Below are 23,266 nucleotides of genomic sequence, written 5' to 3' on the forward strand. Positions count from 1 at the left end.
ACCAACAGTTCAAAATCCAGCACAACAACAACAACCAAAACCAACAGTTCAAAATCCAGCACAACAACCAACAGTTCAAAATCCAGCACAACAACCAACAGTTCAAAATCCAGCACCACAACAACAACCAACACAGCAACCAACAGTTCAAAACCCTGCACAACAACCACCTCCACAACCAGCACAACAACCACAAACAGAGCAAGGACATAAAAGAAGTAGAGAAAAAGGAAACCAAGAATTCTTAAAAATGCTTAAGGAAGATTATGGTTACCCAGATACTCTTGACTTTAGTGACAGATATAAAGAAGCTATTAGAAAGTTCAAGGAAGGAAATACTGACCCGAACCTATTTAGCTTTATGGTTCAGCATCAAATGGGATATAATCTCAAACCTGGAAAATACAAGCTCGCTAAGGGATATGATTTAATAGCATATCATCCAAATGACATGGATGAATTTACTCCGAGATATTTGGTGTCAGAGCTAAATGATAATTCAACTCTCTTCATGAAACGCGTAAAAAATAGAGACGGAACGAAAGAAGAAAGGTTTATGAGTCCGGATGACTTAGAAAGGGAAGTTGTTAAAAACGGTCTCGGAATATATGAAATGCCAGCAGATGAGGTACAAGAAACTCAACAGGAAGAAGTTCAGATACAACCAGACATGGAAGAAATAGTTCAGCAACAACAGCTAGAAGAGCCTGAAGGAAACGAACAAGTCCCTCCTTTGGAAACTAACTTCACAGAACTAGATGAAGATTTGGAACAGCCGAAAAATCTTGACCCTCAACAAGAGTATGAGGAGAATATGGAATCTTTCCAAGAGTCTAAGAAAAATTCGGCTGACATAGTAGAAGGATATCGAAAAATGTTCACCGACATACAAAAGACTCCAACATCAGATGAAAATATTCAGCATAGAATGGAAGTACTGAAAGATAATGTACGCAAATACAATAATCCTTTTTACTTACGACCATATAACGTTCAATCTTTGGCTGAACTCGGTGAAAATAAAAGGTTAAATTTCAACAAAACATATAGAAATGAAACATTGTTTAAAGTTCATTCAGAACCTAACCAATATGGAAACAAACCTACTTTTGTTTCTGCAGACTATGGAACTACAATGAGATGGGGTCATAAAGCTAATCCGGATAGGTGGTTCATAAACTTACAACCTCAATTCCAAGAAGTTGTAGACGCAATGGAAGTGAATGGTGAACCAGATATAGCTGGTATTTTCAGCGCAGCTTTAATGCCATTGAAAGATATGAAACATGCAGATATTTTGGACCAGTATGAAATGAACATGGCTGAGGGAAATATAACACCTGACGTTCTAGAACATTTATCTCAAAGAACTACACAGAACCATAGAGATGGTATATTTGGTGAAGAGTTTAGAAAGAAAGTTAGGGAGAGAGAAGGAAGAGAACCTATTGTACATGACCTTGCAAACGAAAGTTTGCAAAATGTCATAAAAACTTACTTTGCAGACAATGAACTGAGAAGGGATGAATATTTAAGAAAACTCAAATGGACAGTACCAAATGAAATGTTAGTATTGAAAAACATGTTCCTTGACAAAATAAAACCAACTACAGAAATAAATGACGCAAGACTGAAGCGTTGGGTAAACGCTTTCCCATTCACAAAAGATATTATTGGTAACATGGAAAGAAAACCAGAATGGCTACAAAAACATATATTTGGAAACGAGCTTATTCCATATGGACAAGCTCTGTTTGAAGAGCTTGAACCGGAAACTCAGGAAAGAGTCATGCAAACAATACGCGAAGACTCAAATACAAACTATGACAAAATCTTTCTAGGATATAGGTTACCTGAGATGGGCGACCAGAGCCCAAAGGCAAAAAGGACATGGGAAATTTACAACATACTAGGTGAACATGAGGCAAAGATGCAACAACTTGAAGCAGAGGGCAAGTTACCAAAAGCGACACCAAAGAAGAAGAGAAGAGTAGAACAAAGTGAAAGTAGTGAAGAAGTAACTTCATCTAGTGAAAGTAGTGGCAATGAAGGAAAAAGAAGAGTTAAAAACTCAGTCAGGAAGAAAGTAAAGCTTGGTACGAGTGGGTTCTATTATGACACATAAATCCAACTATTCTATATTTTTACCCATATGAAATGTACGCTGCTCAGAATATAACGCCAACAGTTTTGGATGCCATGAACGGAAATGTTTCCGAATGGTATAACGAATGCGACAATGCCATTAGAAGGTCAGAAATAGTTCCTGGAACTTACGAATATACAACTGCTGTTTCTTATGGAAACGTAGGTGAGTTTGGAGAAGGTTCTTCAACAACAGTAGATATTGCTTGCGACAGGTTTCATATTATTTCTATTGACAACTCATTCTTATACGTGGAACAAGACATTGAAATAAAACCTTCTGCCAAGTTGTCTGACAAGAAAGGTTGCAATGGAATTTTCTATGTCGGATACCAATATGCTCCAGAAGTTTTCATGGATATAAGATATATTCTAACTCTGACTTAGTTCAAACAGTAACATGGGCAAACTATGAATGGTTCGCTTTGAGAAACTCAGTACAACCACAAGCTAGAGAACAAACAGACCAGTATGCACATTGAGAAAATAAGAAGACTTGACCCTAACGTTCCAGGAGTTTATGTTAACCTTTCTGGTTCAGATGGAACTGCTGCCACTAAAGTAAAACTGAAACTTAGAGTTCCTTTGTCATCTTTCCTCATCTTCAGGTTTTTAAGATACTTGCCAAACTGGGCAGGAAAAATTTCTATTGAACTTACTCCAAGCAAAAATAACTTAGTCATTGCACCAACACAAGACCCATTCACTATTACAGACGTAAAGGGAACAATCAAACGTCATTCGCCGAATTTTGCAAAGACAAAGTTGACTTAGACTTTGGTTTCTCAAACTTCAACAATGAAGTAAACTATTATTTCAATGCTGCTGGAACTGCTTGGGACCCAGTTAAGTTCACATGCGAAAAATTTGAATGCAAGAGAATAGAAAGCAGACTTGCAGTCTATATGTTGGACCCAGATATTTCAAATGCTTTAGCTGCCAAATATATTGCAGTTCCACTTATGTTCCCTATACACCAAATATCTGTCAAAGACTTTGCAGGTGAAATTGGAAACCAAAATCCAGGAGCTGCAGGTGCAAGAACAGATATTGCTTTAACAACTGCAATGAAACATGCAGATACTATGTTTGTACTGTTCAGACGAACTATAAATGACTATTCTTGTTTCTACAACCCTGGTATTAAATATCATATAAACATAGATGGCAAATATTATCCAAGAGAAGAATATTCTACAGTTGAGGATATGAGGTCATACAACTTGACATTAGATGCTATGAACTTTAATAACAACTTCACAACAACCATTAACCCTGAAATGCAAAGTTCTATTATGCCATATGTGAAAGTATGGACTCATACAGGAGGTCAAAAAACTCAATATACAAATGGAGACCGTTCAAACTTTTGGCTTGGCATTCCATTTGCTGACTCAGAAGACTTTATGGGTGGTATTTCAACTGTTGGTACTGTACAAATACAATATACTGGTGACAGAGACGGTCCAGATGAATTGAGAGCAAAGAAGTTTACAAAACCAATAGCACTTTTCACGGAAGATGCTCTTTTGAAGATTCGTTCGATGAAACCTGCTGGGGCTCCTCAGATTGGCATAACGACAGCTTCCATCGAGCAGATTTTGGCAGCAGGTCAGTAAGTTGTTCTTGAACTGACTTCTCTCCGTCAAATATTGACAGTACGCCAGTTTTGACATAATATTGTATTATAAACTTTCCTTTAGTAATATCGGTCAGTTTTGAAGTTATATTTTTGTCTGCTTCAAGAACTTTCACCATTTCAGTTATACCAACTTTCTTTGCTTTATGAAAATATTTAGGTTCAGCAAAGACTGCTATTCTATAACATTTTCCATTGTTTGTGTAAAGAACTATTCTGTCAATGTATTTGTATTGTTTGTGAGTATAAACTTTGTTCTGCTTCAATTCAATAAGATATCCGAATACGTCCATCTTTTTATTCTAAGTAAAATGTCATTTCCGAAAAATAGAAGCGTAAGTGTTTCAAAAGGTTTAATGGCGGTGGCAGATGTGAAGTTAAATTCACCAACTCAAACAAACAGTCAAAGTGTTGTTGTCAATGTCAAAGACAGAGATGTTGAAGTGGGGAAACCATACGAAGACGAAGATGGTATAACAATTGTTCCTGTAAAAAGAACCAACATATCCTGAAGTTAGCAGAGACTTAAGTTCTGTTGCAGATATTCGAAACGACTACCAACAACTGAAAGACAAACTTCAAACTCAGGAGAAGATTTGTCAAGCTTTAAGTATAATGTTAAACTTGGTCGAACACAACCCTGTAAAAGTGAACTCATATGTCATTGCACCTCATGAAGTTTTGAAAGAACTATTGAAACTTTTGACAGAGGCAGACGATATAAACATCAAAGAAATAGAACCCGACATTAGTTGCTGTGGTGTTTCATATAATGCCATTGACAAGATATACGTTATGAAAGGAGGTGAAACGTTGAACTTAAAATATAGTTTCCCAGACCTTATAAAAATATTTGACGACCACAACATTTCATTAAAGTTTATTTGCTAAGTAAATGGCAGAAGACATAATGGTTTATACTATTACGACTAAAAACCCTGAGTCATATAATTCTATAACAACAAACTTACAAAGTCCTCAAGGACGGTATTGTAAACTAACTTTAAACACAATGACGACTAAAGCCTGTTTTGCTCTTTTGACACCAGAAGACTTTATTGTTGTGAATGGTAAAAAATACTCCTTTGAAGATACTTACTCAGATATACCACCAACAGGTTTTGTTGACTTATTTAATACTTTAAGTACGGGTGTAACATGTGCTGCAACTAGAGCAGGTTTCATTATGTTTGGATGTCCGACTGAGTTTACTATAAACGATATGAGCTATAATACAAAACTTATTTCTGGTTTTTACTACCAACAGTTTCCTATAACAGGAAAAGGTGTCATACAAGGAATGTCTATTCCATTGACATTAAGCACACCAATCTTATATATTGTTTCAAACTTAGGTTCAAAGTGTTATTCGAATGTCGACAGAAACTACTATGACCAAAAGATACTCATGCGTATAAACAACACTTTCTCTGCTGGTTTGCCTATTGTTCATTCGAATGCAGAGTTTTCAGCTTTAGTGAACTCAAACACTTTAGCAAACATAAACTTAACCTTAGTTGACGCAAACTTTGTTCCTGTAAAACTTTTATGTCCTATGTATTTGTCAATGACGGCAGAAAGTTTCGAATTGGAAGATGCAACTGGTGAAAGTATTGTACTACAAGAACAACTTCAACAACAAATAGCTCAAGAACAACAAATGCAACAAATGGAACAAATGCAACAACAAGCTCAAGAATAAAAAAATATTTTTTTTTATTTTTTATAAAAAATGTACAGAATAGACGTTTCAGATTTTTATGACTTCCAAGCCTTCAGAAATATGTGTCCATTTAGAGACTATAACAAAGCAGTCGAGAATTTGAAACGTTTAGTCATTTATGTTGACTCTGCCCCAGAATGTTATGTCATGAAAGAATGGGATGTTGTCTTTAACAAACCAAGAGCAACAATAGTTTCAGAACAAGAATGTAGACAGAAACTTAAGAAAATAAAAGTCGTACAAGTTGGCATGAAGATGTTAGATGCTTGGGATATCTTATTGTCAAAACTTGAAGATTTTTCAGTTCGTGGTATAAAGTTCTATACACCTTCTCCAAACTTCTATTCTATCTTCACTGGATATAAATACGAACAAGTAGAATGGAAAGAAAATGTTATAGAAGCTTGGTTAGACCATGTCAAAGAAATTATATGCAATGGAAACGAAAAGGTTTATGAGTATATCTTATGTTGGTTTGCAAACATCTTACAACATCCAAGTGCTAAAAATGAAACTGCTCTCATTATAATTGGAAAACAAGGAACTGGTAAGAATACTTTCTTTACAGATATTTTGTGCAAACTGTTAGAAGGTTATTCGAATCCGAATATGACAAACTTAGAAAACATCTGCGGTAAATTTAACTCTTCAATTGAGAATATGAAACTTATAGTTTGCAATGAACTTCAAAGTATAGATACAACAAAAGTTTTGAACTCAGATGCTTTGAAGAGTCTTATAACAGACAAAGTTGGAGTTGTTGAAAGAAAGTATAAAGACCAAAGAGTTTGTGAAAATGTTGCAAACTTCATTATGGTTTCAAACAATGCTGTTCCGATGAAGTTAGAAAGTTCTGACAGAAGATATGTAGTTGTCAGAACGTCAGATTCTCATATGCAAGATACAGAATATTTTGACGACTTAGCAGAAACTTTGACATCTGACTTTTACAACCACTTGTTCTCATATTTCATGACATTAGATATTTCTAAGTTCAATCCAAGACAAATTCCACATACCGAAGAGAGACAAACATTGTTAGAAGCAAACAAGAGTGTATATGAACTGTTCAATAGAAGAAAGCGACTTTGAGTGTTTAGATGAAAGGTCATTGTACGATTCGTATAAACAATATTGTCAAGAAATTGGTTATATGGCAGCTTCTAAACGTACATTCTTGGCAAATGTCAAAAGTCTTTTAGATGTTCAGAATGGTGTATATACAAAGAAAATTTTTTCTGAGTAAATTTAAAAAAAAAATATTTTTTTATCCGATAGAAAAAGATGACGAAATATATTTCAGTAAACAAGTACATGTCAGGACTTAAAGAAGAACTAGACCCATTCACATATTTGAATGTTTACTTCTACCATTTTGAAAAGTCTTCATTCAGCAAAGTTTGGAACATCGAACCAGTTAAGTTTGCTATTGTGACTAAAAATGGTGCGAAATTTGAAGACTTAGACATAGAAGGTTTGTTAACAGTCAAAGAAAGTTTTGACAGAAGGTTCTCAAACCTTAAGGAAGGCAAAGCATACAAACTTGTTATACCTTATGAACCAAAGAAGACAGACGACTATGAATATTATGAGTCTAAAGTTGTAGAAGTTCAAGGTAAATTGGGTAAAAAGATTTTAGAGTCTAAGCCAGTGTTTACTCCTAAAGAGGAAGAGAACATTGACATTGACCCAGAAATGTTCTAAAAATAAAATTTTATTTTTACATGTCAAATTTCTTTTTCTCTGGAACTGGTTCAGGTTCTTTCTTCTCTTCTTCTACTTTCTTTTCTTTCTTTTCTCTCTTCTTCTTTTCTGGTGGAGTTATGTCAAATTTGGCGCAACTATATTTATGTAAAAGTTCTTTGTCCTTTAATAGCTCATCTATTCTGTTTTCTATTTCATCTTCAAGAACAGCGCATGTGTCTTCTTTGCATTCTAAGAACTTTTGTTGGACTTCATCTTTCCAATCGGCGTCATCTCTGTCAACAAGTCTGTCATTGACAAATTTTAAGACTGCTCTTTGTTTTTATGGTTCTTGTCATATTCCCAGAAACAGAACTTTAGAACAAATTCACCTTTCTTGTTTACACTATGTAAGATTTTATGGTCGACAGATGTTTTGCTGTCAAAAGTTTGTCTCGAATATAGATAGCGAAATCGCTAGACATTTTCTAAAAGATAAAAATTTTAATTTTTCTAAAAATATGTTAGAAAAAAGTTTGCTGACATTGACAAGAAATTTGAGAATGTTTTAAACAAGAACAAGAGGAAGTTAGAAAATGCTCAGATAAAGCCTATACATGACAAGTTCTTATTTGCTCAGAATGGTATAACAGGTCTAATTGCACCACCTGGGTCGGGTAAGACTTTCACTTATCTTAAAATGGCTGCACAACAACAAGAACTAGATGAGAAGAACCCATTCTATGAGTTAGTTGTTATTTGTAGTACTTCTGGTTAATTTGACCAAACCGTCAATTCGTTCAAAGATATTATAAAGAAGTCTAAGTTAGTATGTATAAAAGACTCTGAGTTGTTAGATTGGATAAAGAAGTACCAAAGAAGAGTTTTGAAGTATAATGCTATAAATGAGTATATAAATTCTAAGTTTAAAGACCCAAATGAGGAAATGCAGAGAATATTAGAGAAGAAACACTTCAGAAACAAACAGAAAGAGATAGAATACATTTCGAAGAAATTGCAATCTTACGATTGGAAGACTTACCCTCATAGATGTCTTCTTATCTTAGATGACTTTGCTTCTCATCCTTTGTTAAAGAACAGAGAACAAGATATGTGTCGAATTCTTAAGAAGCTCAGACACTTTAACATCTCAGTTGTCATTTGTGTACAGACAGCAAAGAGTTTAAGTAAGGATGTTAAAAGAATACTTACTGACATAATACTTTTCCCTGGATTGTCCGAAGACGATTTCATGGAACTTATGAAAGAGTCCATGGCAGGTAAGTTTGACAGACATGAACTATGGGAGAAGTACAAAGTCATACAAGACCCTCATACTTCTTTCAGAATTCATATCTACGCAAACAAAGTTCAAATTGTAAAAAGTCAATAAAAATAAATGGTTCATCTACCCTACTTGTTTGAAGTTGTCAAAATACTCTGTTATTTTTTCTTTCAGTAGCGGTAAGTCTTCTTTGAAGGTAAGTATTGTACAACCTTTCATATCATAGTGTGTTTGAGGTAACGTATCTTGAACTATTTGTTTCACATCTTTATTTGGGGTCATTGAAATCGGTAAGTTTTCGCGATAGAACCAATTTCTGTCAGATTTGTAAATCTTAGCAAGGTCATAAAAGCTTTTGTTGTTTCTTCTGACTAAATGCAACATAACCATATCTTTATCTTCTTGATTTTCCATCTCTTCAGTATAAATCATATACTTATAGTTCTTTTCCTTTCCTTTTGGTACCGAACGTGGTATTCTTTTCTGAATGCTTTTGTCTTTTGCTTCAAGCTTGTTTTCCATCTCTTCACGTTCTTGTCTATGAATTTCGTCAAGAAGTCTGTAAATATACCAAGCATAACGAGGCGAAGCCCACATTGCAACAGCATTTACAAGAAGTCTATGTACATAATATCCTCTCAAACCGTTTGGCAATTTTTCACGATTTTCATAGAGTTTTGGCGACTGGGGTTTTTCTCCCACTCGAGTTTTTGCGACTACGGGATTTCTCGTAGTCGAATTTTCAGCTTCATTTAATAGTTCAATAGTGCTTTGGTTCCTAAACCAGTCTTGTGGTTTCTTATTGTCGGGTGCAAAACATGCTGTCAAAATACTTTGCATTTGGTACATATCGTCTTTGACCGAACGAATGAGACGGAGTTGTTTGTTAAACTGAACCCACTCATATTCTTCATTTATAGCTTCATGGACTATAACTGTTGTTGTGTTCTCTGTTGTTGACATATCTGTCTTTACATACAAAATAAAAAAATAAATAAAAATAAAACTAACTTTATTTTTTCTATCTTAAGGAAATTCATGATTTTTGTGCTGAATTCAGCAAAAATATAATTTAGGTGAAGAGGTGAGATTTCACCTCTTTTTTCACCTCATTTCTACCCCAGTTATTTTATAAACGTTTCACATGGTAAACGTTATTTTTTAAATTTTGTGAAAACTCAACGGTTTGACACATGCCCTAAAAATTATTTTACTCAGAATTTTGTTGCTGAATTCAATAAAAATATATTTTAGGGTAGATGGTTAGATCTAACCCGATATCTACCCTCATTTCTACCCCAGTTATTTTATAAACGTTTCACATGGTAAACGTTATTTTTTAAATTTTGTGAAAACTCAACGGTTTGACACATGCCCTAAAAATTATTTTACTCAGAATTTTGTTGCTGAATTCAATAAAAATATATTTTAGGGTAGATGGTTAGATCTAACCCGATATCTACCCTCATTTCTACCCCAGTTATTTTATAAACGTTTCACATGGTAAACGTTATGAATTCGTGAGACTCTAAACAGTTTTGTAGCTTCTATTTCTTCTTTTAGTACATCGAATGTTTTACCAATGCCGAAAGTTTCTTTATACTTCTTCTTGACATCAGATAGAAAGAAATCGTCAGCAGTTGGATAGTTTTTGTTCAGAAATGCTAACATGTCCATTTTATTTTCTGCTGGTTTCTCTGCTTCTTTCTTTAAGTCAGCATAGTCGTTTCGCATACGTTCTATCTCTTTTACTGAATAGTTATATTTCCTAATTGCTGCTTTACATTTAGAACATTGCGGGTTCATTTTTGCGTTATATTCTGAAACCTTACCTGCTAAAACAACCAAGGCGTCAATGGTTTTCTTTAAATCTGAAGCAGTTGGTTTTATCTGTTCATTCCATACCTTACCTCTTCTATCTTTATCTCTTATCTGCAATACACATTTTGCAGCTAATGAAACAAAGTTGTCGTATGTCTTAAACTCCCCAGATTTATATATGTCAGAGATGTTCTTATATAACATGCCGCAATCTTTGTCCATAACTTTATGGTTGCATTGAAAACCAATGAATTCATAATTTACCTTTCGTATGAACTTCTTTATTTCTACTGAGTCAGTTGCTTTGACTTCAATTTCGTCGAATTCAGGAATAGTTAGTTTTTGCTGCTGAATTTCAGGTAGTTTAGGCAAATGGTCGATGAGGTCCTCCATTTCATAAAGATACTGTTCATTTGTTTCATCGTTCGCACTACAGTCTAAATTACTTGTTAAAAGTTCCTGCTTTATTCTTTGTATTTCTGTTTCGAAAGTAAATGAAGAAGGAATGAAGCTTTTCATTTCTACTAACATAGATGTTGGATTCATGACTAACGAGTTTGGTGCTGTTGTTTGAATTGTTGTTGTGCCGATTGTTGAAATCATATCTTACATACAAAATAAAAAAATAAATAAAAATAAAACTAACTTTATTTTTTCTATCTTAAGGAAATTCATGAAAATTCATGAGGGTAGAAATGAGGGTAGAAATCGGGTTAGATCTAACCATCTACCCTAAACATTATTTTTGCTGAATTCAGCAACAAAATGAACGAGGTCAGGATGTATGTAAATACCTTTGAATTCATTTATAACGCCCTTAGTAAGCTCATAAAATGCTTGTTTTGAGGTCGAGCCACTTTTGGCTCCACCGTATTCTTTCAACCAAAACTCAAGAATTTCCTGCATGAATTTTGTATAAAAAGCAACAGTCCGAATTCCGGCGGTTGCTATATTCTTCACAAAATGCCTTATAATACTCTTCCCAGGACTTATTTTCCAACAACTTTCTAAAGTCTTTCCTAAACTGACTGACTGACTGACTGACGGCACAAAGTGGCTTAACGAAAACATTAATATATAAAATTCATGAAAATTCAAGAGGGTAGAAATCGGGTTAGAAATGAGGTTAGATCTAACCTCTTCACCTAAATTATATTTTTGGTCCGGGAACAACTTTCTCTCAATTGGAGCTGTAGCATACTCTTTGCGTAAGCGGTTCAGACCTTCTTCGAAGTCTTGGTCTCTCTTGGACTGAGATTGGAATTGGAATTGTGGGGCAGGGTTTTGCATAAACATCCAAGGGTTGGGGAAGTAAGGCATAGGCTGAGGAGGGTAGTTCGGGAAGCCTTTTGGTGGGTAGTAACCTTGAGGTGGAAATTGGTAGTAATTCGGAGGTACTTGCTGGAACTGAGGTTGCTGAGGAGACTGTTGTGGTTCTTTAGGTTCCTCTGGTTTGGGAATGGACTCGGTTGGTGGGACGTCAGTCATCCGTTTGTGGCTTAACCGTCGGACCACAACGATAAAAATCTCTGCTACTAGCAGTACTTTTACTGACAGTAGCAGTACTTTTACTGACAGTAGCAGTACTTTTACTGACAGTAGCAGTACTTTTACTGACAGTAGCAGTACTTTATCGTCGAAAACCCTCTCAAATTTTCCTTTTTACTGACAGTAGCAGTACTTTTTCTGACAGTAGCAGTACTTTTACTGACAGTAGCAGTACTTTTTCTGACAGTAGCAGTACTTTTACTGACAGTAGCAATGGTCGAGGTCGAACCTACCGACGAGGCAATTTACCTAATTGAAATTAACGAGCTTGTTAAAGACTTCCTCAGGCAGAATGTAAAAGGCAAGCTTGTTAACGGTTGGATAACGGGAAGGGCTGCCTTGAATCTCGAGACTTCGACTGGAATTCCAATTGAGGTACCAGAAGGCACTCCTTTCGACGACATAAAGCAAGCAAAGAAAGAAGCCATTATAAAGTTCTTTGCCAAGCGTCCTTGGATACTACTTCCAAACAGAGAGAACCCTTTCCCAAGAATGAACCAAATTCTCAAGGGTCTCCTTCACTTCTCTGGTCAGCCGTTCTACATAACCTGTGAAGGCGACATCCAACCAGTTCAGTAAACATCTCATTTTAACTCACTTTTTTATGTTTTTTGTGAAAGTGTCAAAAATAAATTGTTTTCATGAGTTTTCTACGATGTTAGAAAAAATGTTATTTTCTAATATCTTCACATTCAATACTTTTTCAGCACTTTTCCGTAGTTATATATGAAAGACAATTCGAGATAAAAGTCATAGTACAATGGAATAATATGTTCACACCATTTGTTGTGAACCAAACTTGAAAGTCAGAGAAAACTGTTACTAGGTGGTTCGTAGAATTTAGAAGCAAAGTCATAAAGGTCCTTACCAATACATAGAAAACTATTGTTGCTTGAACTGAAACTTGCATGACACATAACATTTTGAGGGTCAAACACGTTTCTATAAACCATCAAATCTGCTGGTGGAAGTATAAATTTAAATGGACCATCTGGTGGTAATGGTTCGTTCTGGTTTAGTAACCGAAGAAATTGTGCCAAGAACGTTTGTCTACTTCCCAAAATAAAAACTCTGTATCTCTTGGAGGGTTAATTTCAATCTTTTGAAATGAAACGGTGGAGTTCATCTTGTCATATTCTAATTTCAGATAGTATGTTCTATTTAGTAAAGAGTCGTATTTTTTTTGAAATTCCCAATAATATTTGTTCATTTGAGTTTGAAAGTCATCTAGAGTTTTCTCAAGACTTTCGTCTGAACGAACTGTAAAGATTCTCATTTCGTCAAATTTGTCTATTAGACCATCAGAACCTTCATACTGCCCATGAAAATATACTGCGAACATAAATGCGTTAGTTCTATTTGAAAACAAAACTCTTCTAAATCCTATTGCCTTTGCATCTGAAGGACTTTGAAGCCAACGAATTGGATAGTCAAACCTGTATGCTCGGGATGAAATTTCTTCATCTGAAATAGTCCTACCAGCATTTGTAGATATAGTCTAACGGTTTTGTATCTGCTACTTTTGTTCTTTGTTTTTCAACCTGAAGCATTTAATATATGTAAAAATATATTGTTTTAAAATGGTATGCCATATAGCTTCTTGAATTTGTTAAGAAGTATTTGAACGTATTTTCCATCTGTATCTCTAGTGTTTACATAAGCATAGCCCGCCTTAGTAAAATATACTTGTAATTTCCTATAGTTTACGCCGGTATAAAAGTAGAAAGAGTCTTGTTCTTCGCTATAGTAGTAAAACTCAAACGTATGCTTGCCATAGTCTGTAATTTCAATTGTTTCATCTTCTAGTTCGTCGACAAATTCGAATACAATATCTCCAAATTTGCCTTTGTTCTTATTGTTTTCAGAACGAGTGACCCAACGTAAGTTTTCAAGTCTATTGTCGTTTCTTATATGGTTTATATGGTCTACAAAAGGTAAATTGTTAGGATTCAGTATAAAATGAGTTGCAATGACAACATGTTTAAGATAGTGTTTTCCACTCATCTTCATAATAGCATATCCGTCATTTCGCTCCATTCGCTTAAAAACTCTTTTTTCTTTTTGTTTCTGACTTCAAATGACTCACACAGTGAATTTCATATTTCATCTAACAAACAAGTTTCCAACGGTCTTTCTCCAACAACTCAGCGTACATTTCAAATAAAATAAAAAAATGTCACTTTTTTAAAAATAAATTTTTTATTTCATGCAATGTTTTATTTCTGTGCCGTCTTCAAGTATGCCCCAATATTTCCTTTTCGATATTACATGAACTTCGGAAAATACCTTATCTAGCTTAAAACAGCCCATCTTTTCACCGACCATTCCCATTTCAATGAGTTTGTTGTATCCTTCTTCGTTCGTCATGAGTGCGTCAATGTTCTCATAGTAAACCTTCACTTGGATTTGACTTCGGAGAAGAATTTGTTGTAGTTGTCAAGGACTGCCTTTGCGAACTGAGGGTAAGACCAATGTTCGACAATAGGTTTTAATGTGGTTTACTAAGCTACTTTGACCTTGAATGAATTCGTACTTCAAAACAAAAGGAGAAAACCTTTCAACAAAGTTGTCGACCTTCTTATAATGTTTACTCTTCATCTCTTGAGGTTTCTTAATGGAATATCCCCATGTCGAATTCATAAGCAATTTGAGTGTCATTGCAAGTTTGGGGTTTGAAGCTTTCCTAATATCATACAGTTGTTGTATGACTTTTCCAACTGTATAGTTCCTTCCCGGGAACTCACCATCTTCGTTTGGAATTCCAGTCGGAATATATTGGACAAACCTCATGTATGCAGCGTTAAGGTCGACATAGTATATCTTTTCATCTGAGTCGAACTTGTCGCAACCAATTGGTCCAGTTTGTGGAAATTCAAGTGAGTCTCTTATCTTCTGAGAAACTTCTTCCTGTTATCTCATAAACATCGTCGAAGCAACCTGTTTCATATAAAACCTTCTGACCTAACTCAGATGCTCTCCAATACAATTTGACGTCAATTGGATGTCTCAATGGAAGTTTGTTTATAGCATCTTGAAGTTCTTGCAACCTCATTGGAAGTTCTTCTGGTTCAGGTTGGTATCCGAACATACCAACCCCTTGTGGAACTGTGTACTTCTTTTGTACTAGAACTTTGTCTGGAACAACTTTTGGTCTTGCTAACAATGAAAAGTTTGTTTCGTCTTTTGGTACAAAAGTTTCTGTCAGCTTGTCATCTGGAATTGGTTCCAACAAACCTTTCTCGAAAAGAATGTTTACAGCTCTGACAATGTTGCACTTACTTTTACCAAAGAATGGGTTTGAAAGACTTTCGTTCAACATGAAGTGGTTGTGGACAATTACAATCTTCAACCATGGTAAGTCTTTGTCAACAACATAGTCGTCATGTGAAGAACCTTTAGCTGTAGGTATGTTGACTCGGATATTGACATTTGCCAACGGTGCAATTTTTGCCAATTGACCTCTGAGAATGTACCTTGTCTTCACGCATGACTCAAGATACTTCATCTTCTCATCTGTAACAAGACCAGAGTTCCTGAGACATGTAAGAATGCAAGGTTCATTGACAATTGTTTCAATTGAATTGTAAATTCCATACCTTGTCAAGTCAATGTCAGACTTATTTATGAAGGGGAAGTATCCAGCATGTTGTCTGACTGCTTGAGGGTTAGGTTGGTACCATTCGAACTTGACACTTGCAATTCCTTCAATTGCATTCAAAATGTTTGAGTCGGAGTTAACCATTTGTTCTCTCTTTGTAGTCTTGAAAGCGTCAAGAAGTTTTGCGGTTGTTTGTTCATTGCCATGTGCATAGTAAATGTGACCATCCAAATCTGTTATGGTCAATCTGAGATTGTGTCCTTTCTTATTTCCGTCTTGTATGGCAGCAAGTACACCCATGAAGCCTTCTTTGTTCTTTCCTTCGTCAAAGTTTACTGTAAAGGTTCGACCAGATGTAATTTGACTTCTAACTTCACGATACTTTTCATATGCATATCTTGTTCTTTCCATGGGAGCATGTGCGTCTTCACCTTTTCCTTTTTTCCTTCTCAAAGGATGCAATTGTTCGTCATGTTTCCAGTAGAATCTGGCAAAGCCGTCGTGTCCTTCAACTTGAGGTTCACTAACATCGAAAGGCATGTCCATAAGACGTTCTTCTTCTAACCTCTCTAGTCTGTTTGGATAATTGGCACGTGCTGTTTCCAAATCCATTTCGTAGCGAAGACCAGACAATTTGTCATAGACTTTTATGGGTCTTCCCTTCCTATATTTAAAATTCTTCGAAACTCTCCAACCATATCTTTGTAACTCTGCTTTTATTCTAGCAGACTTTCTATCCATTCTATATGGGGGCATTTTTATAAAAATAAAAAAATATTTTTTCTTTACTTTACATAACCGCCTGCTGCCATAAGTCTTTGACGCCAACCCATACCAGCTAATGAAGGTTGACTTGGTTTAGTTTCCAAACTAAACTTTGGTTTTGGTTTATCTTCAGTTTTTGGTTTTTCTTCTTCTATCGGTTTTTCGTCACTTTTCGGTTCCTCTGACTTTACTTCACTTGCAGGAACAGTTGTGTCGTCAACATCTTCATAAATATCATATGCCATTTGTTTTTGTTTTCCTTTCAACTTTTTGTGTTTGTTGTAAAGTTTAGAATATTTCGACTCTAAGTCAATGAGATGTTCTATAATGAACTGTTGGTCAGTGAAGTAAACTTTTCCATCTGTTGTCTCGAAAGCTCCTTCAGACTTCAATATTTTATTTGTGAGAGTCTGTTTCTTTTTTGAGATACTAGCCGTTCCATTTCTATGAAAAGTGACTTTATAGTTAGGGTTTGTATTTCCAGACCTGGCACTTTCTATTATTGAATTTTTCTCTTCATCTGTAAGTTCTTTGACAGGTTTTGACAATGGTTCTTGAACTTTTTGTTTGTGGTGTCAAATCTACCGTTTCAACTTCTTCGGTCATTTCATCTCAGTAAAAAATTTTAGTTTGGTTTGTTTTCAACTGGTTGTTTAGGTTTTTTAAGTCGGTCTAAAACTTCCTGAGGTATAGGAAGAACTTTACAAACACGTGGTGTAAATGCTGGAAGCCGACAAATCCATCTTGAACTCATTTGTCTCAATGCTGATTGTTCATTTCATCTCAATAAAAATTTACATTCCCACGTTTGAGCGGTTGAGGTTGGTTGTTGTTTACCCACTGTTGTGCATGGTTATATCCTCTGTTAAAGAATCTTTCACCTTGGTCCATATAGTGTCCTGCTTGGTTTAGTAGTCATTTGCTTTGTTATAATAGTTTCCTGCTTGTCTTCCTACATTGTCCATCCATCCTTGAACTTTTCCTCTTGTTTCAGGATTTGGAATAAGATTTGTTGCATCTCGTGCTACATCCCAACCTTTCTGTACAGTTTTGTATATAGGTTGTGCTTTCTCTTTAAGTATACCTAATGTACTCAAATCTTCCTTCCAACTCCAAATACACCTCTGGCTATTGTTCCCACTGCGGGTAAAAATCTGGATGCAACTCCTGCTAATGCGCCAAATAAACCCATTTTTATAGGGTAAAAAATGACGAATCCAAAAAGGACCCCTATGTTTCTAAAGCGACAAAGAAAGCACTCATGATAAAAATCTTTAGTTCAACACCAAATGCTTGGTTTATGGATATCTTGGAAAACATTCCGAGAGTTAGAACAGATGGACCTCCATACTGGTTAATATTTGTTGGTCAAAACGCAAGATACTGTGAAGCCATACCATTATGGTCCAAAAATATTTTAGATGTGAAAACTGCTTTGACAATATTCGTTGACAAATACCATCCAACAAAACTGACATCTGACTGTGAAAGTTCTTTCAAATCAGATGATGTAAAAAACTATCTGCGTTCAAAAAATGTAAATCAATATTTCATTGTCGACCAAAACCATTCTGCTCTTGGTGTCATTGACGGATGTATAAAAATGTTAAGAGACTTAAACCAACCACAAGGTGGTGAAGCAAATGAAATGTCATATGACGACAAATATAGACACTTCTCCATGGCAAAGATGAGACAAGTTTTAAATATTTACAATAACCGTAAACAAAAAGGTTTGGGAAACCACTCCCCGAAGAAATGAAAAACAACCCTGACTTAGAGAAAGACTATATATTTAATAATTTAGTCAAAAGAGACAAACAAGAAAGAATGCCGGGCTTCAAACTTCAGAAAGGTGACAAAGTAAAAATAGAAATACCTAAACGCGACCCATATGAAAATACTATTGACTATGACAACAATGGAACTCGACAGGTACTCACATTCGTGTTCGTAAAAAATAGAAGAAAGTATACAAGAGAATATTATGAAGTTTTAGGCAAACATGGCAAAATGTACAGACTGCAAGCAGAAGATAAAACTACTATTGCCAGACCTCGTTTCAAACTTGTCAAAGTTCAAGGTGGTATACTTTCAAAGACAGTTCCTAACAAATATAAGACAACTCCTGACGAATATGCTAAAGAAGTTGAAAATGACGACTAAGCAATTCTATACCATGCGTAAACTGTCATGTAAGGTGGCATGTATTCTTTACTTTGTCCCGTTGTTTGCGTATATCCTGAAACGAAATGTGTATGGTTTCCTTCTCCCTGAGTGTCACTCCAGTAACAATTTATAGCAAACTTAACGTCGTCTTTAACATCATATCCTTTACCTTTTGTCATTCCTGACCAATCCCAATATCTATGCTTATGCCAACCTGCTTGAGATGTACTTAAATCTATGGAATGACTGTGTGCAGGTAAATTTTCACCTGAAATCGTTTTACTTCCACCTGTTTCCTTTGAAGAGTTTGCACAATACAAAAACCTGTCGACTATTTGTTCCCATGCACCAACACCAAACATTACTTGAGGACCTCTTGCTTCCATAGATGTATAAATAGAACCTACTGGGTTCATTAAATCAAACATATGAGATATTATAGGATTGTCTCTTTTGAACTTAAAATATAGTGCAACTATTTCAGGTTTCTTCTGGTTTGTGTCAGAATATTTTTTATAATATAATCTTATGTTTTCAGGGTAGGTAAAATCTTGACTATAATATTTATTTCTGTCATCTGTATAATAATATACTATTCTCGTTTTTTCTATTGCATTATATCTTTTATATCTATAATAATCTAAATATAATGTTAGCTTTTGTTCATCTACATGTGGTGTTCTGTCGTCATCTCCATAGTCATAATAATGTGGTGCTGGAGCTGGGTCAGGCAATGTCATATCTGCCATTTCATAAACTCTTAAATATTTCTTTTGTTCGTCTCCATATAAGTTTAAGTAGCAGTTGTTGTCTAATGGAACTTTAACTTGTGTACCATCATTCTTTTTATAGCTTACATACATTTCATTGTTATTTTTCGGAATGAGTTTATTCCGTGTACCATTTTTAAGGACTGTACCAACTGCCATCTAAAATATTTATTTTCTTCATTGACAGAAAAGTCACCAACAATAGTTTCAATATTTTTTGTTCCTATCAAACTTTGGTATATTTCATTGACATATGTTTTATCTGCTTTATTTTCAAGGCTAACGTTTAAGTTTGTTATTTCAGAAGATGTATGTGTATGTCCAACGTCACTTTTACTGTTTATGGTTTCTTGTAAGTTTGTAATATCAGATATAGAATGTGTATGAGTCTTATCTGCTTTTGTCTCTAATGTTTCCTTAAGACTTGGTATTTGGTTAATATAATGTATATGAGTCTTTTTAGAATATTCGTTTTCAGCTCTTGTCACTTCACTTGACATTTTATTGTCAACATATGTTTTGTCTGCTAGTTCAGGATGAGTATGTTCTTTTGTTGCATAAGCATTGTTAGCTCTTTCTTCTTCTTTTGCTATTGCATCGTCTACATATTCTTTGTCAGCTTTGTTGTCAACATCTGCTTTCAAAAGAAGTTCATTTATAGGTTTCTCGTTTAAAGTTCCTTTTGTTGGATTTATACAGACAGTATGGTTCTTATTGTCTTGAAACAGAAACTCATCTGTCATTGGGTTTATTGTCAGTTTTAAGTCACCCCCTTTCAATGACTCAGATATCTTAGAATAGTTTGAAAAGTTTGTTGTGTTCTTATTTAGAGCTTGCATAATGAGTTGTCGGTTGTGTTGTATTTCTCTCATAGACGCTGTTTCATTTGACATTTTTATTATAGATAAAATATGCTTCCAATAGAAAAAGAAAATTCTAGAGTTGCTACAACTAAACCATTAGATGAACTTTTTACTAATGTCGGTCAAAAGTTTGAGACAGATACCGTAAAGCATGAAGGCTATCGTTTTGACTACCCATTAAGATGGTTAAGAGACCCATCCGTCACAAAAGCTATTGGCTTTCGTAGAATGAAGTTCATTTCAGAAGCCATACATGGTTTCCCATTTACGGTCGGTTTTGAAGTTCGATACTATAACAAAGAAAAACGTATGTATGAGAAATTTGAACAAGGAAAACTTTTACAAGTTAATTTGCTTATAAACTTAGAAACAACTCTTCAAGCTTTTCAAGAAAAAATAAACGATATCTATATTGAATATGCAAACCAGTATAACATTGACGAAGGAGAATACCATCTCGATATTATTTATGACAGGAAAAATGCAACTGTTAAAATCAATAAAATAGAAGACCTTGGAGAAAACGTTTATATTTCTACAAAATATAACAACTTGGCATGGTATAGATTTATGAGGATGTTAAATCAGCCTGCAGCATATCCAGTACACCCGGACTATTATGAAGTCGAAAACCCTAATGGAACATATGAAAATATTTTCGACCCAGATGCTATTATTGTTCATGCTTCATTTTCTGGCGCCCAAAACTCTTTCTTATGCTTGGCAAATGACTTTTACGAAAAACCTACAAAGTTATACGAACCACCAAGTGGAAGTATTTCAGACTTTCAAGTATGGTTTACTACAGATGGAAGAAAGAGAATAATTCCATTATACCACGCGTTTTACTTAGAACTTAGTTTCATATACAACTACTATCGAACGATAAAAATATAATTTTTTAATACGGTTGAGGTGTTGGATTTGGTTGCCAACTTGACTGTGGTGCAGGTTCAGGCTGTTGTATTACAGGAGCTTGTTCTTCTGGTTCAGGGTCTTTAGGTATAATACCAACAAACTGACCTACTCTTTTACCAATATTTTTGACACCGTTCCATACTCCTCTTCCGACAGATTTTATTCCATTCCATATACCTCTTCCAACATTTCGAAAGAAGTTTCCAATACTACTGAAGAAACCCATTTTACTATATGTAAAAATCTAATGTCCGCCTAGTCTCTTACGTTTCCTGTTGAGTTCCATAGCATTCTTTAACTGGAGCTCATACATTCTGTTTCTCCTCTGGTAGAAAACATATTCTGGGTCAACTCCTGTGTTCGCGTCATCTGCATAAAGTTGTTTATATCCCACTTCAGGGTTTGTATAAAACTCTTTCCATCTCATATTTGCATACCATGGTGGCAAACCTAACGCAGCGTCATTTGACATGGCAGTTTGCATTTGTACATCTGTTGGCACTTGACCATAGTTTGCCATTGCAGTTTGTATTCTAACTTCATTTGGAATATTCTCTGGGTTTGGTTGTCCAGGTTGCTGTGCATTTGCTAAGTTCTGTGCGTCCATTTAATATTAGATAAAAATATCTCTTACGAGTACATATACTGAACATTTGCAGGCATTGGTTCATCTTCATATTCTCTGTACTTTTCTGCCACGTCAAATAAATAAATGACACAATGGAAAAAACCTAAAACAAGTAGTCCTATTTCAAACCACATTTACTTACTAATAAAATTTCTTTATTGTGACACTTTCTCCGGTTTATAGGACCTCTCTCATATTCTATCTTGTCATATATAAACTCATAGTCATGTATGTCCTCTAACCATCTCATAACGGTTTCCAAACCACTTTTATCGGATGTAAAGTAAAAGCATGGATGGTTATGTATAACGTCTAAAGTTTCTAAAGAGTCTCTCAAAGTCCAGTCTACTTGGTATTGAAAATCCCATGTGTTATAGAACGGCGGGTCCACTATAAAGAAAACATTTTCCTTGTCTTTATATTTTTCATACAACTCTGTCCAATGACATCTCACAAACTCTATACCCTCAATATATTTTTCTATGTCCTCTTTGAAAACATTTGTATAGTTAAGATATAAAACTTTTGACATAAGTGTTTCAATGTCATGAACTCTTATAGAACCACTATATAATAGTCTAGCAGATATACTATCCCAGTCTATATATTCTGCTTTTTTCAAAACCTCTCTCACAATATTTTTCTTATCTAATGGTATACGTTCCATCTTACCTATAGGTATCTTTTCTTTTAACTCTTTCAATATATTGTTTGTGTCTGGAATATGTTTGAGACGGTCCATATAGTTGTCGAAGTCATTGCATATAATCTTTGAGTCAGGAAATAGGGTATGACATAAATGGGATATATAGAAACTTCCACCGAACAAATCTACAAATGTTAGACCATTCGGTAGTTTCTTAAGTTGTCTCAATATAATATCTGTACATCTACTCTTATTTCCAAAGAACGGTAACGGCGGTTTTGTAAAATTCATTTATATATAATAATAAAAATGTTTTTACCCGAAAAGTGACAAAACATGAAAACATATATAATTTGTGAAAAGCGGCATAAAAAGTGACATTTTAAAAAGTGACACTATTAATATGATGTAAATAACAACGGTTTTGGTTTTGTCACCGGTTGGTGGGCTGGGGTTCGGTCCTCCTCTTGGGTCTTGGGCAAAATTTCTTATGGGCTAGAGGGCGCAACGCGCCTGGAAGCCCCACTACTTTTTTTAATAGGGTTGTACAAACTGGCACGCCTGCTGGCACACCTTTTTTGGCCAGCTGGCACGCTTTTTTTAAAAAACACATTAAAAAAGTCACTTTTTGCCCCATCTAATGAGATTTTTTTTACAATTTTTTTCCCTTATTTTTCAATTTAGATATGATTTTAAGCTCTCCAAATTGAAGTTTACCTGATGTTTCTTAGTTTTTATGATAATAAAATGTTGCAAAGTTGAGTTTGGATTCAATAAATTTAAGAAAATTTTTACAATAATAATTCTCTTAAATAGAGATCATAATGAAATTTATTACAAATTTTATCTAGATAATCTCTTAATATTTTTTTGAGGGGAATTATCTTCCAATAATTTTGGAGGAATAGAAAATATGACTAGATTAGAAAAAATGCTACCTACATATGATATTGCAATAAACGATTCAAATGAATGATTCCATAACAGCGTTTTAATGGCAATTTGAAATGTCAAATGAAAATTTAAAAAGCTTATTAAACTACCTTCATAAATGAGTATATAGAT

The 23,266-nt window shown here is 34.7% G+C and overlaps 11 protein-coding genes and 5 pseudogenes across 16 annotated transcripts, besides 1 other annotated feature; 7 read left to right on the forward strand and 9 right to left on the reverse strand.

The window, feature by feature from the left end:
• The first annotated feature begins 1,078 nt into the window (after positions 1 to 1,078).
• Positions 1,079 to 19,607: a mobile genetic element.
• TVAGG3_0670660 (uncharacterized protein) lies at positions 3,658 to 4,077 on the reverse strand (the record flags this gene model as incomplete). The annotated part of the gene is made up of 1 exon (XM_051242393.1): positions 3,658 to 4,077. One exon carries the CDS (start codon positions 4,075 to 4,077, stop codon positions 3,658 to 3,660), a length of 420 nt encoding a protein of 139 aa, XP_051088980.1.
• On the forward strand, positions 4,141 to 4,675 carry TVAGG3_0670670 (annotated as a pseudogene). Its single transcript has one exon. A coding segment is annotated over exon 1 (535 nt).
• TVAGG3_0670680 (uncharacterized protein) lies at positions 4,680 to 5,486 on the forward strand (the record flags this gene model as incomplete). The annotated part of the gene is made up of 1 exon (XM_051242394.1): positions 4,680 to 5,486. The coding sequence occupies one exon, from the start codon at positions 4,680 to 4,682 to the stop codon at positions 5,484 to 5,486; it is 807 nt and encodes a 268-aa protein (XP_051088981.1).
• TVAGG3_0670690 lies at positions 5,655 to 6,753 on the forward strand (annotated as a pseudogene). Its single transcript has one exon. A coding segment is annotated over exon 1 (1,099 nt).
• On the forward strand, positions 6,792 to 7,211 carry TVAGG3_0670700 (protein of unknown function, DUF4108 family; the record flags this gene model as incomplete). The annotated part of the gene is made up of 1 exon (XM_051242395.1): positions 6,792 to 7,211. One exon carries the CDS (start codon positions 6,792 to 6,794, stop codon positions 7,209 to 7,211), a length of 420 nt encoding a protein of 139 aa, XP_051088982.1.
• On the reverse strand, positions 7,228 to 7,464 carry TVAGG3_0670710 (uncharacterized protein; the record flags this gene model as incomplete). The annotated part of the gene is made up of 1 exon (XM_051242396.1): positions 7,228 to 7,464. A coding segment is annotated over one exon (237 nt), but the record flags the coding sequence as incomplete, so codon positions are not given.
• On the forward strand, positions 8,137 to 8,583 carry TVAGG3_0670720 (protein of unknown function, DUF4106 family; the record flags this gene model as incomplete). The annotated part of the gene is made up of 1 exon (XM_051242397.1): positions 8,137 to 8,583. The coding sequence occupies one exon, from the start codon at positions 8,137 to 8,139 to the stop codon at positions 8,581 to 8,583; it is 447 nt and encodes a 148-aa protein (XP_051088984.1).
• On the reverse strand, positions 8,599 to 9,261 carry TVAGG3_0670730 (KilA, N-terminal/APSES-type HTH, DNA-binding family; the record flags this gene model as incomplete). The annotated part of the gene is made up of 1 exon (XM_051242398.1): positions 8,599 to 9,261. A coding segment is annotated over one exon (663 nt), but the record flags the coding sequence as incomplete, so codon positions are not given.
• Positions 9,961 to 10,899, reverse strand: TVAGG3_0670740 (organellar and viral DNA polymerase type B; the record flags this gene model as incomplete). Its single annotated transcript, XM_001300408.1, has 1 exon — positions 9,961 to 10,899. The coding sequence occupies one exon, from the start codon at positions 10,897 to 10,899 to the stop codon at positions 9,961 to 9,963; it is 939 nt and encodes a 312-aa protein (XP_001300409.1).
• Positions 11,029 to 11,784, reverse strand: TVAGG3_0670750 (uncharacterized protein; the record flags this gene model as incomplete). Its single annotated transcript, XM_051242399.1, has 1 exon — positions 11,029 to 11,784. One exon carries the CDS (start codon positions 11,782 to 11,784, stop codon positions 11,029 to 11,031), a length of 756 nt encoding a protein of 251 aa, XP_051088986.1.
• Positions 13,420 to 13,659, reverse strand: TVAGG3_0670760 (uncharacterized protein; the record flags this gene model as incomplete). The annotated part of the gene is made up of 1 exon (XM_051242400.1): positions 13,420 to 13,659. A coding segment is annotated over one exon (240 nt), but the record flags the coding sequence as incomplete, so codon positions are not given.
• TVAGG3_0670770 lies at positions 14,044 to 16,183 on the reverse strand (annotated as a pseudogene). The gene has a single exon. A coding segment is annotated over exon 1 (2,140 nt).
• Positions 17,416 to 18,373, forward strand: TVAGG3_0670780 (annotated as a pseudogene). The gene has a single exon. A coding segment is annotated over exon 1 (958 nt).
• TVAGG3_0670790 (phage tail repeat-like family) lies at positions 18,504 to 19,305 on the reverse strand (the record flags this gene model as incomplete). Its single annotated transcript, XM_051242401.1, has 1 exon — positions 18,504 to 19,305. A coding segment is annotated over one exon (802 nt), but the record flags the coding sequence as incomplete, so codon positions are not given.
• A 584-nt stretch (positions 19,608 to 20,191) lies between the features above and the next one.
• On the forward strand, positions 20,192 to 20,906 carry TVAGG3_0670800 (annotated as a pseudogene). The gene has a single exon. A coding segment is annotated over exon 1 (715 nt).
• A 265-nt stretch (positions 20,907 to 21,171) lies between these two features.
• Positions 21,172 to 21,534, reverse strand: TVAGG3_0670810 (uncharacterized protein; the record flags this gene model as incomplete). The annotated part of the gene is made up of 1 exon (XM_001300406.1): positions 21,172 to 21,534. One exon carries the CDS (start codon positions 21,532 to 21,534, stop codon positions 21,172 to 21,174), a length of 363 nt encoding a protein of 120 aa, XP_001300407.1.
• Positions 21,535 to 23,266: the final 1,732 nt, after the last annotated feature.

The sequence above is a fragment of the Trichomonas vaginalis genome, chromosome III (assembly GCF_026262505.1).
Source record: "Trichomonas vaginalis G3 chromosome III, whole genome shotgun sequence".
Classification (NCBI taxonomy): Eukaryota; Parabasalia; order Trichomonadida; family Trichomonadidae; genus Trichomonas; species Trichomonas vaginalis.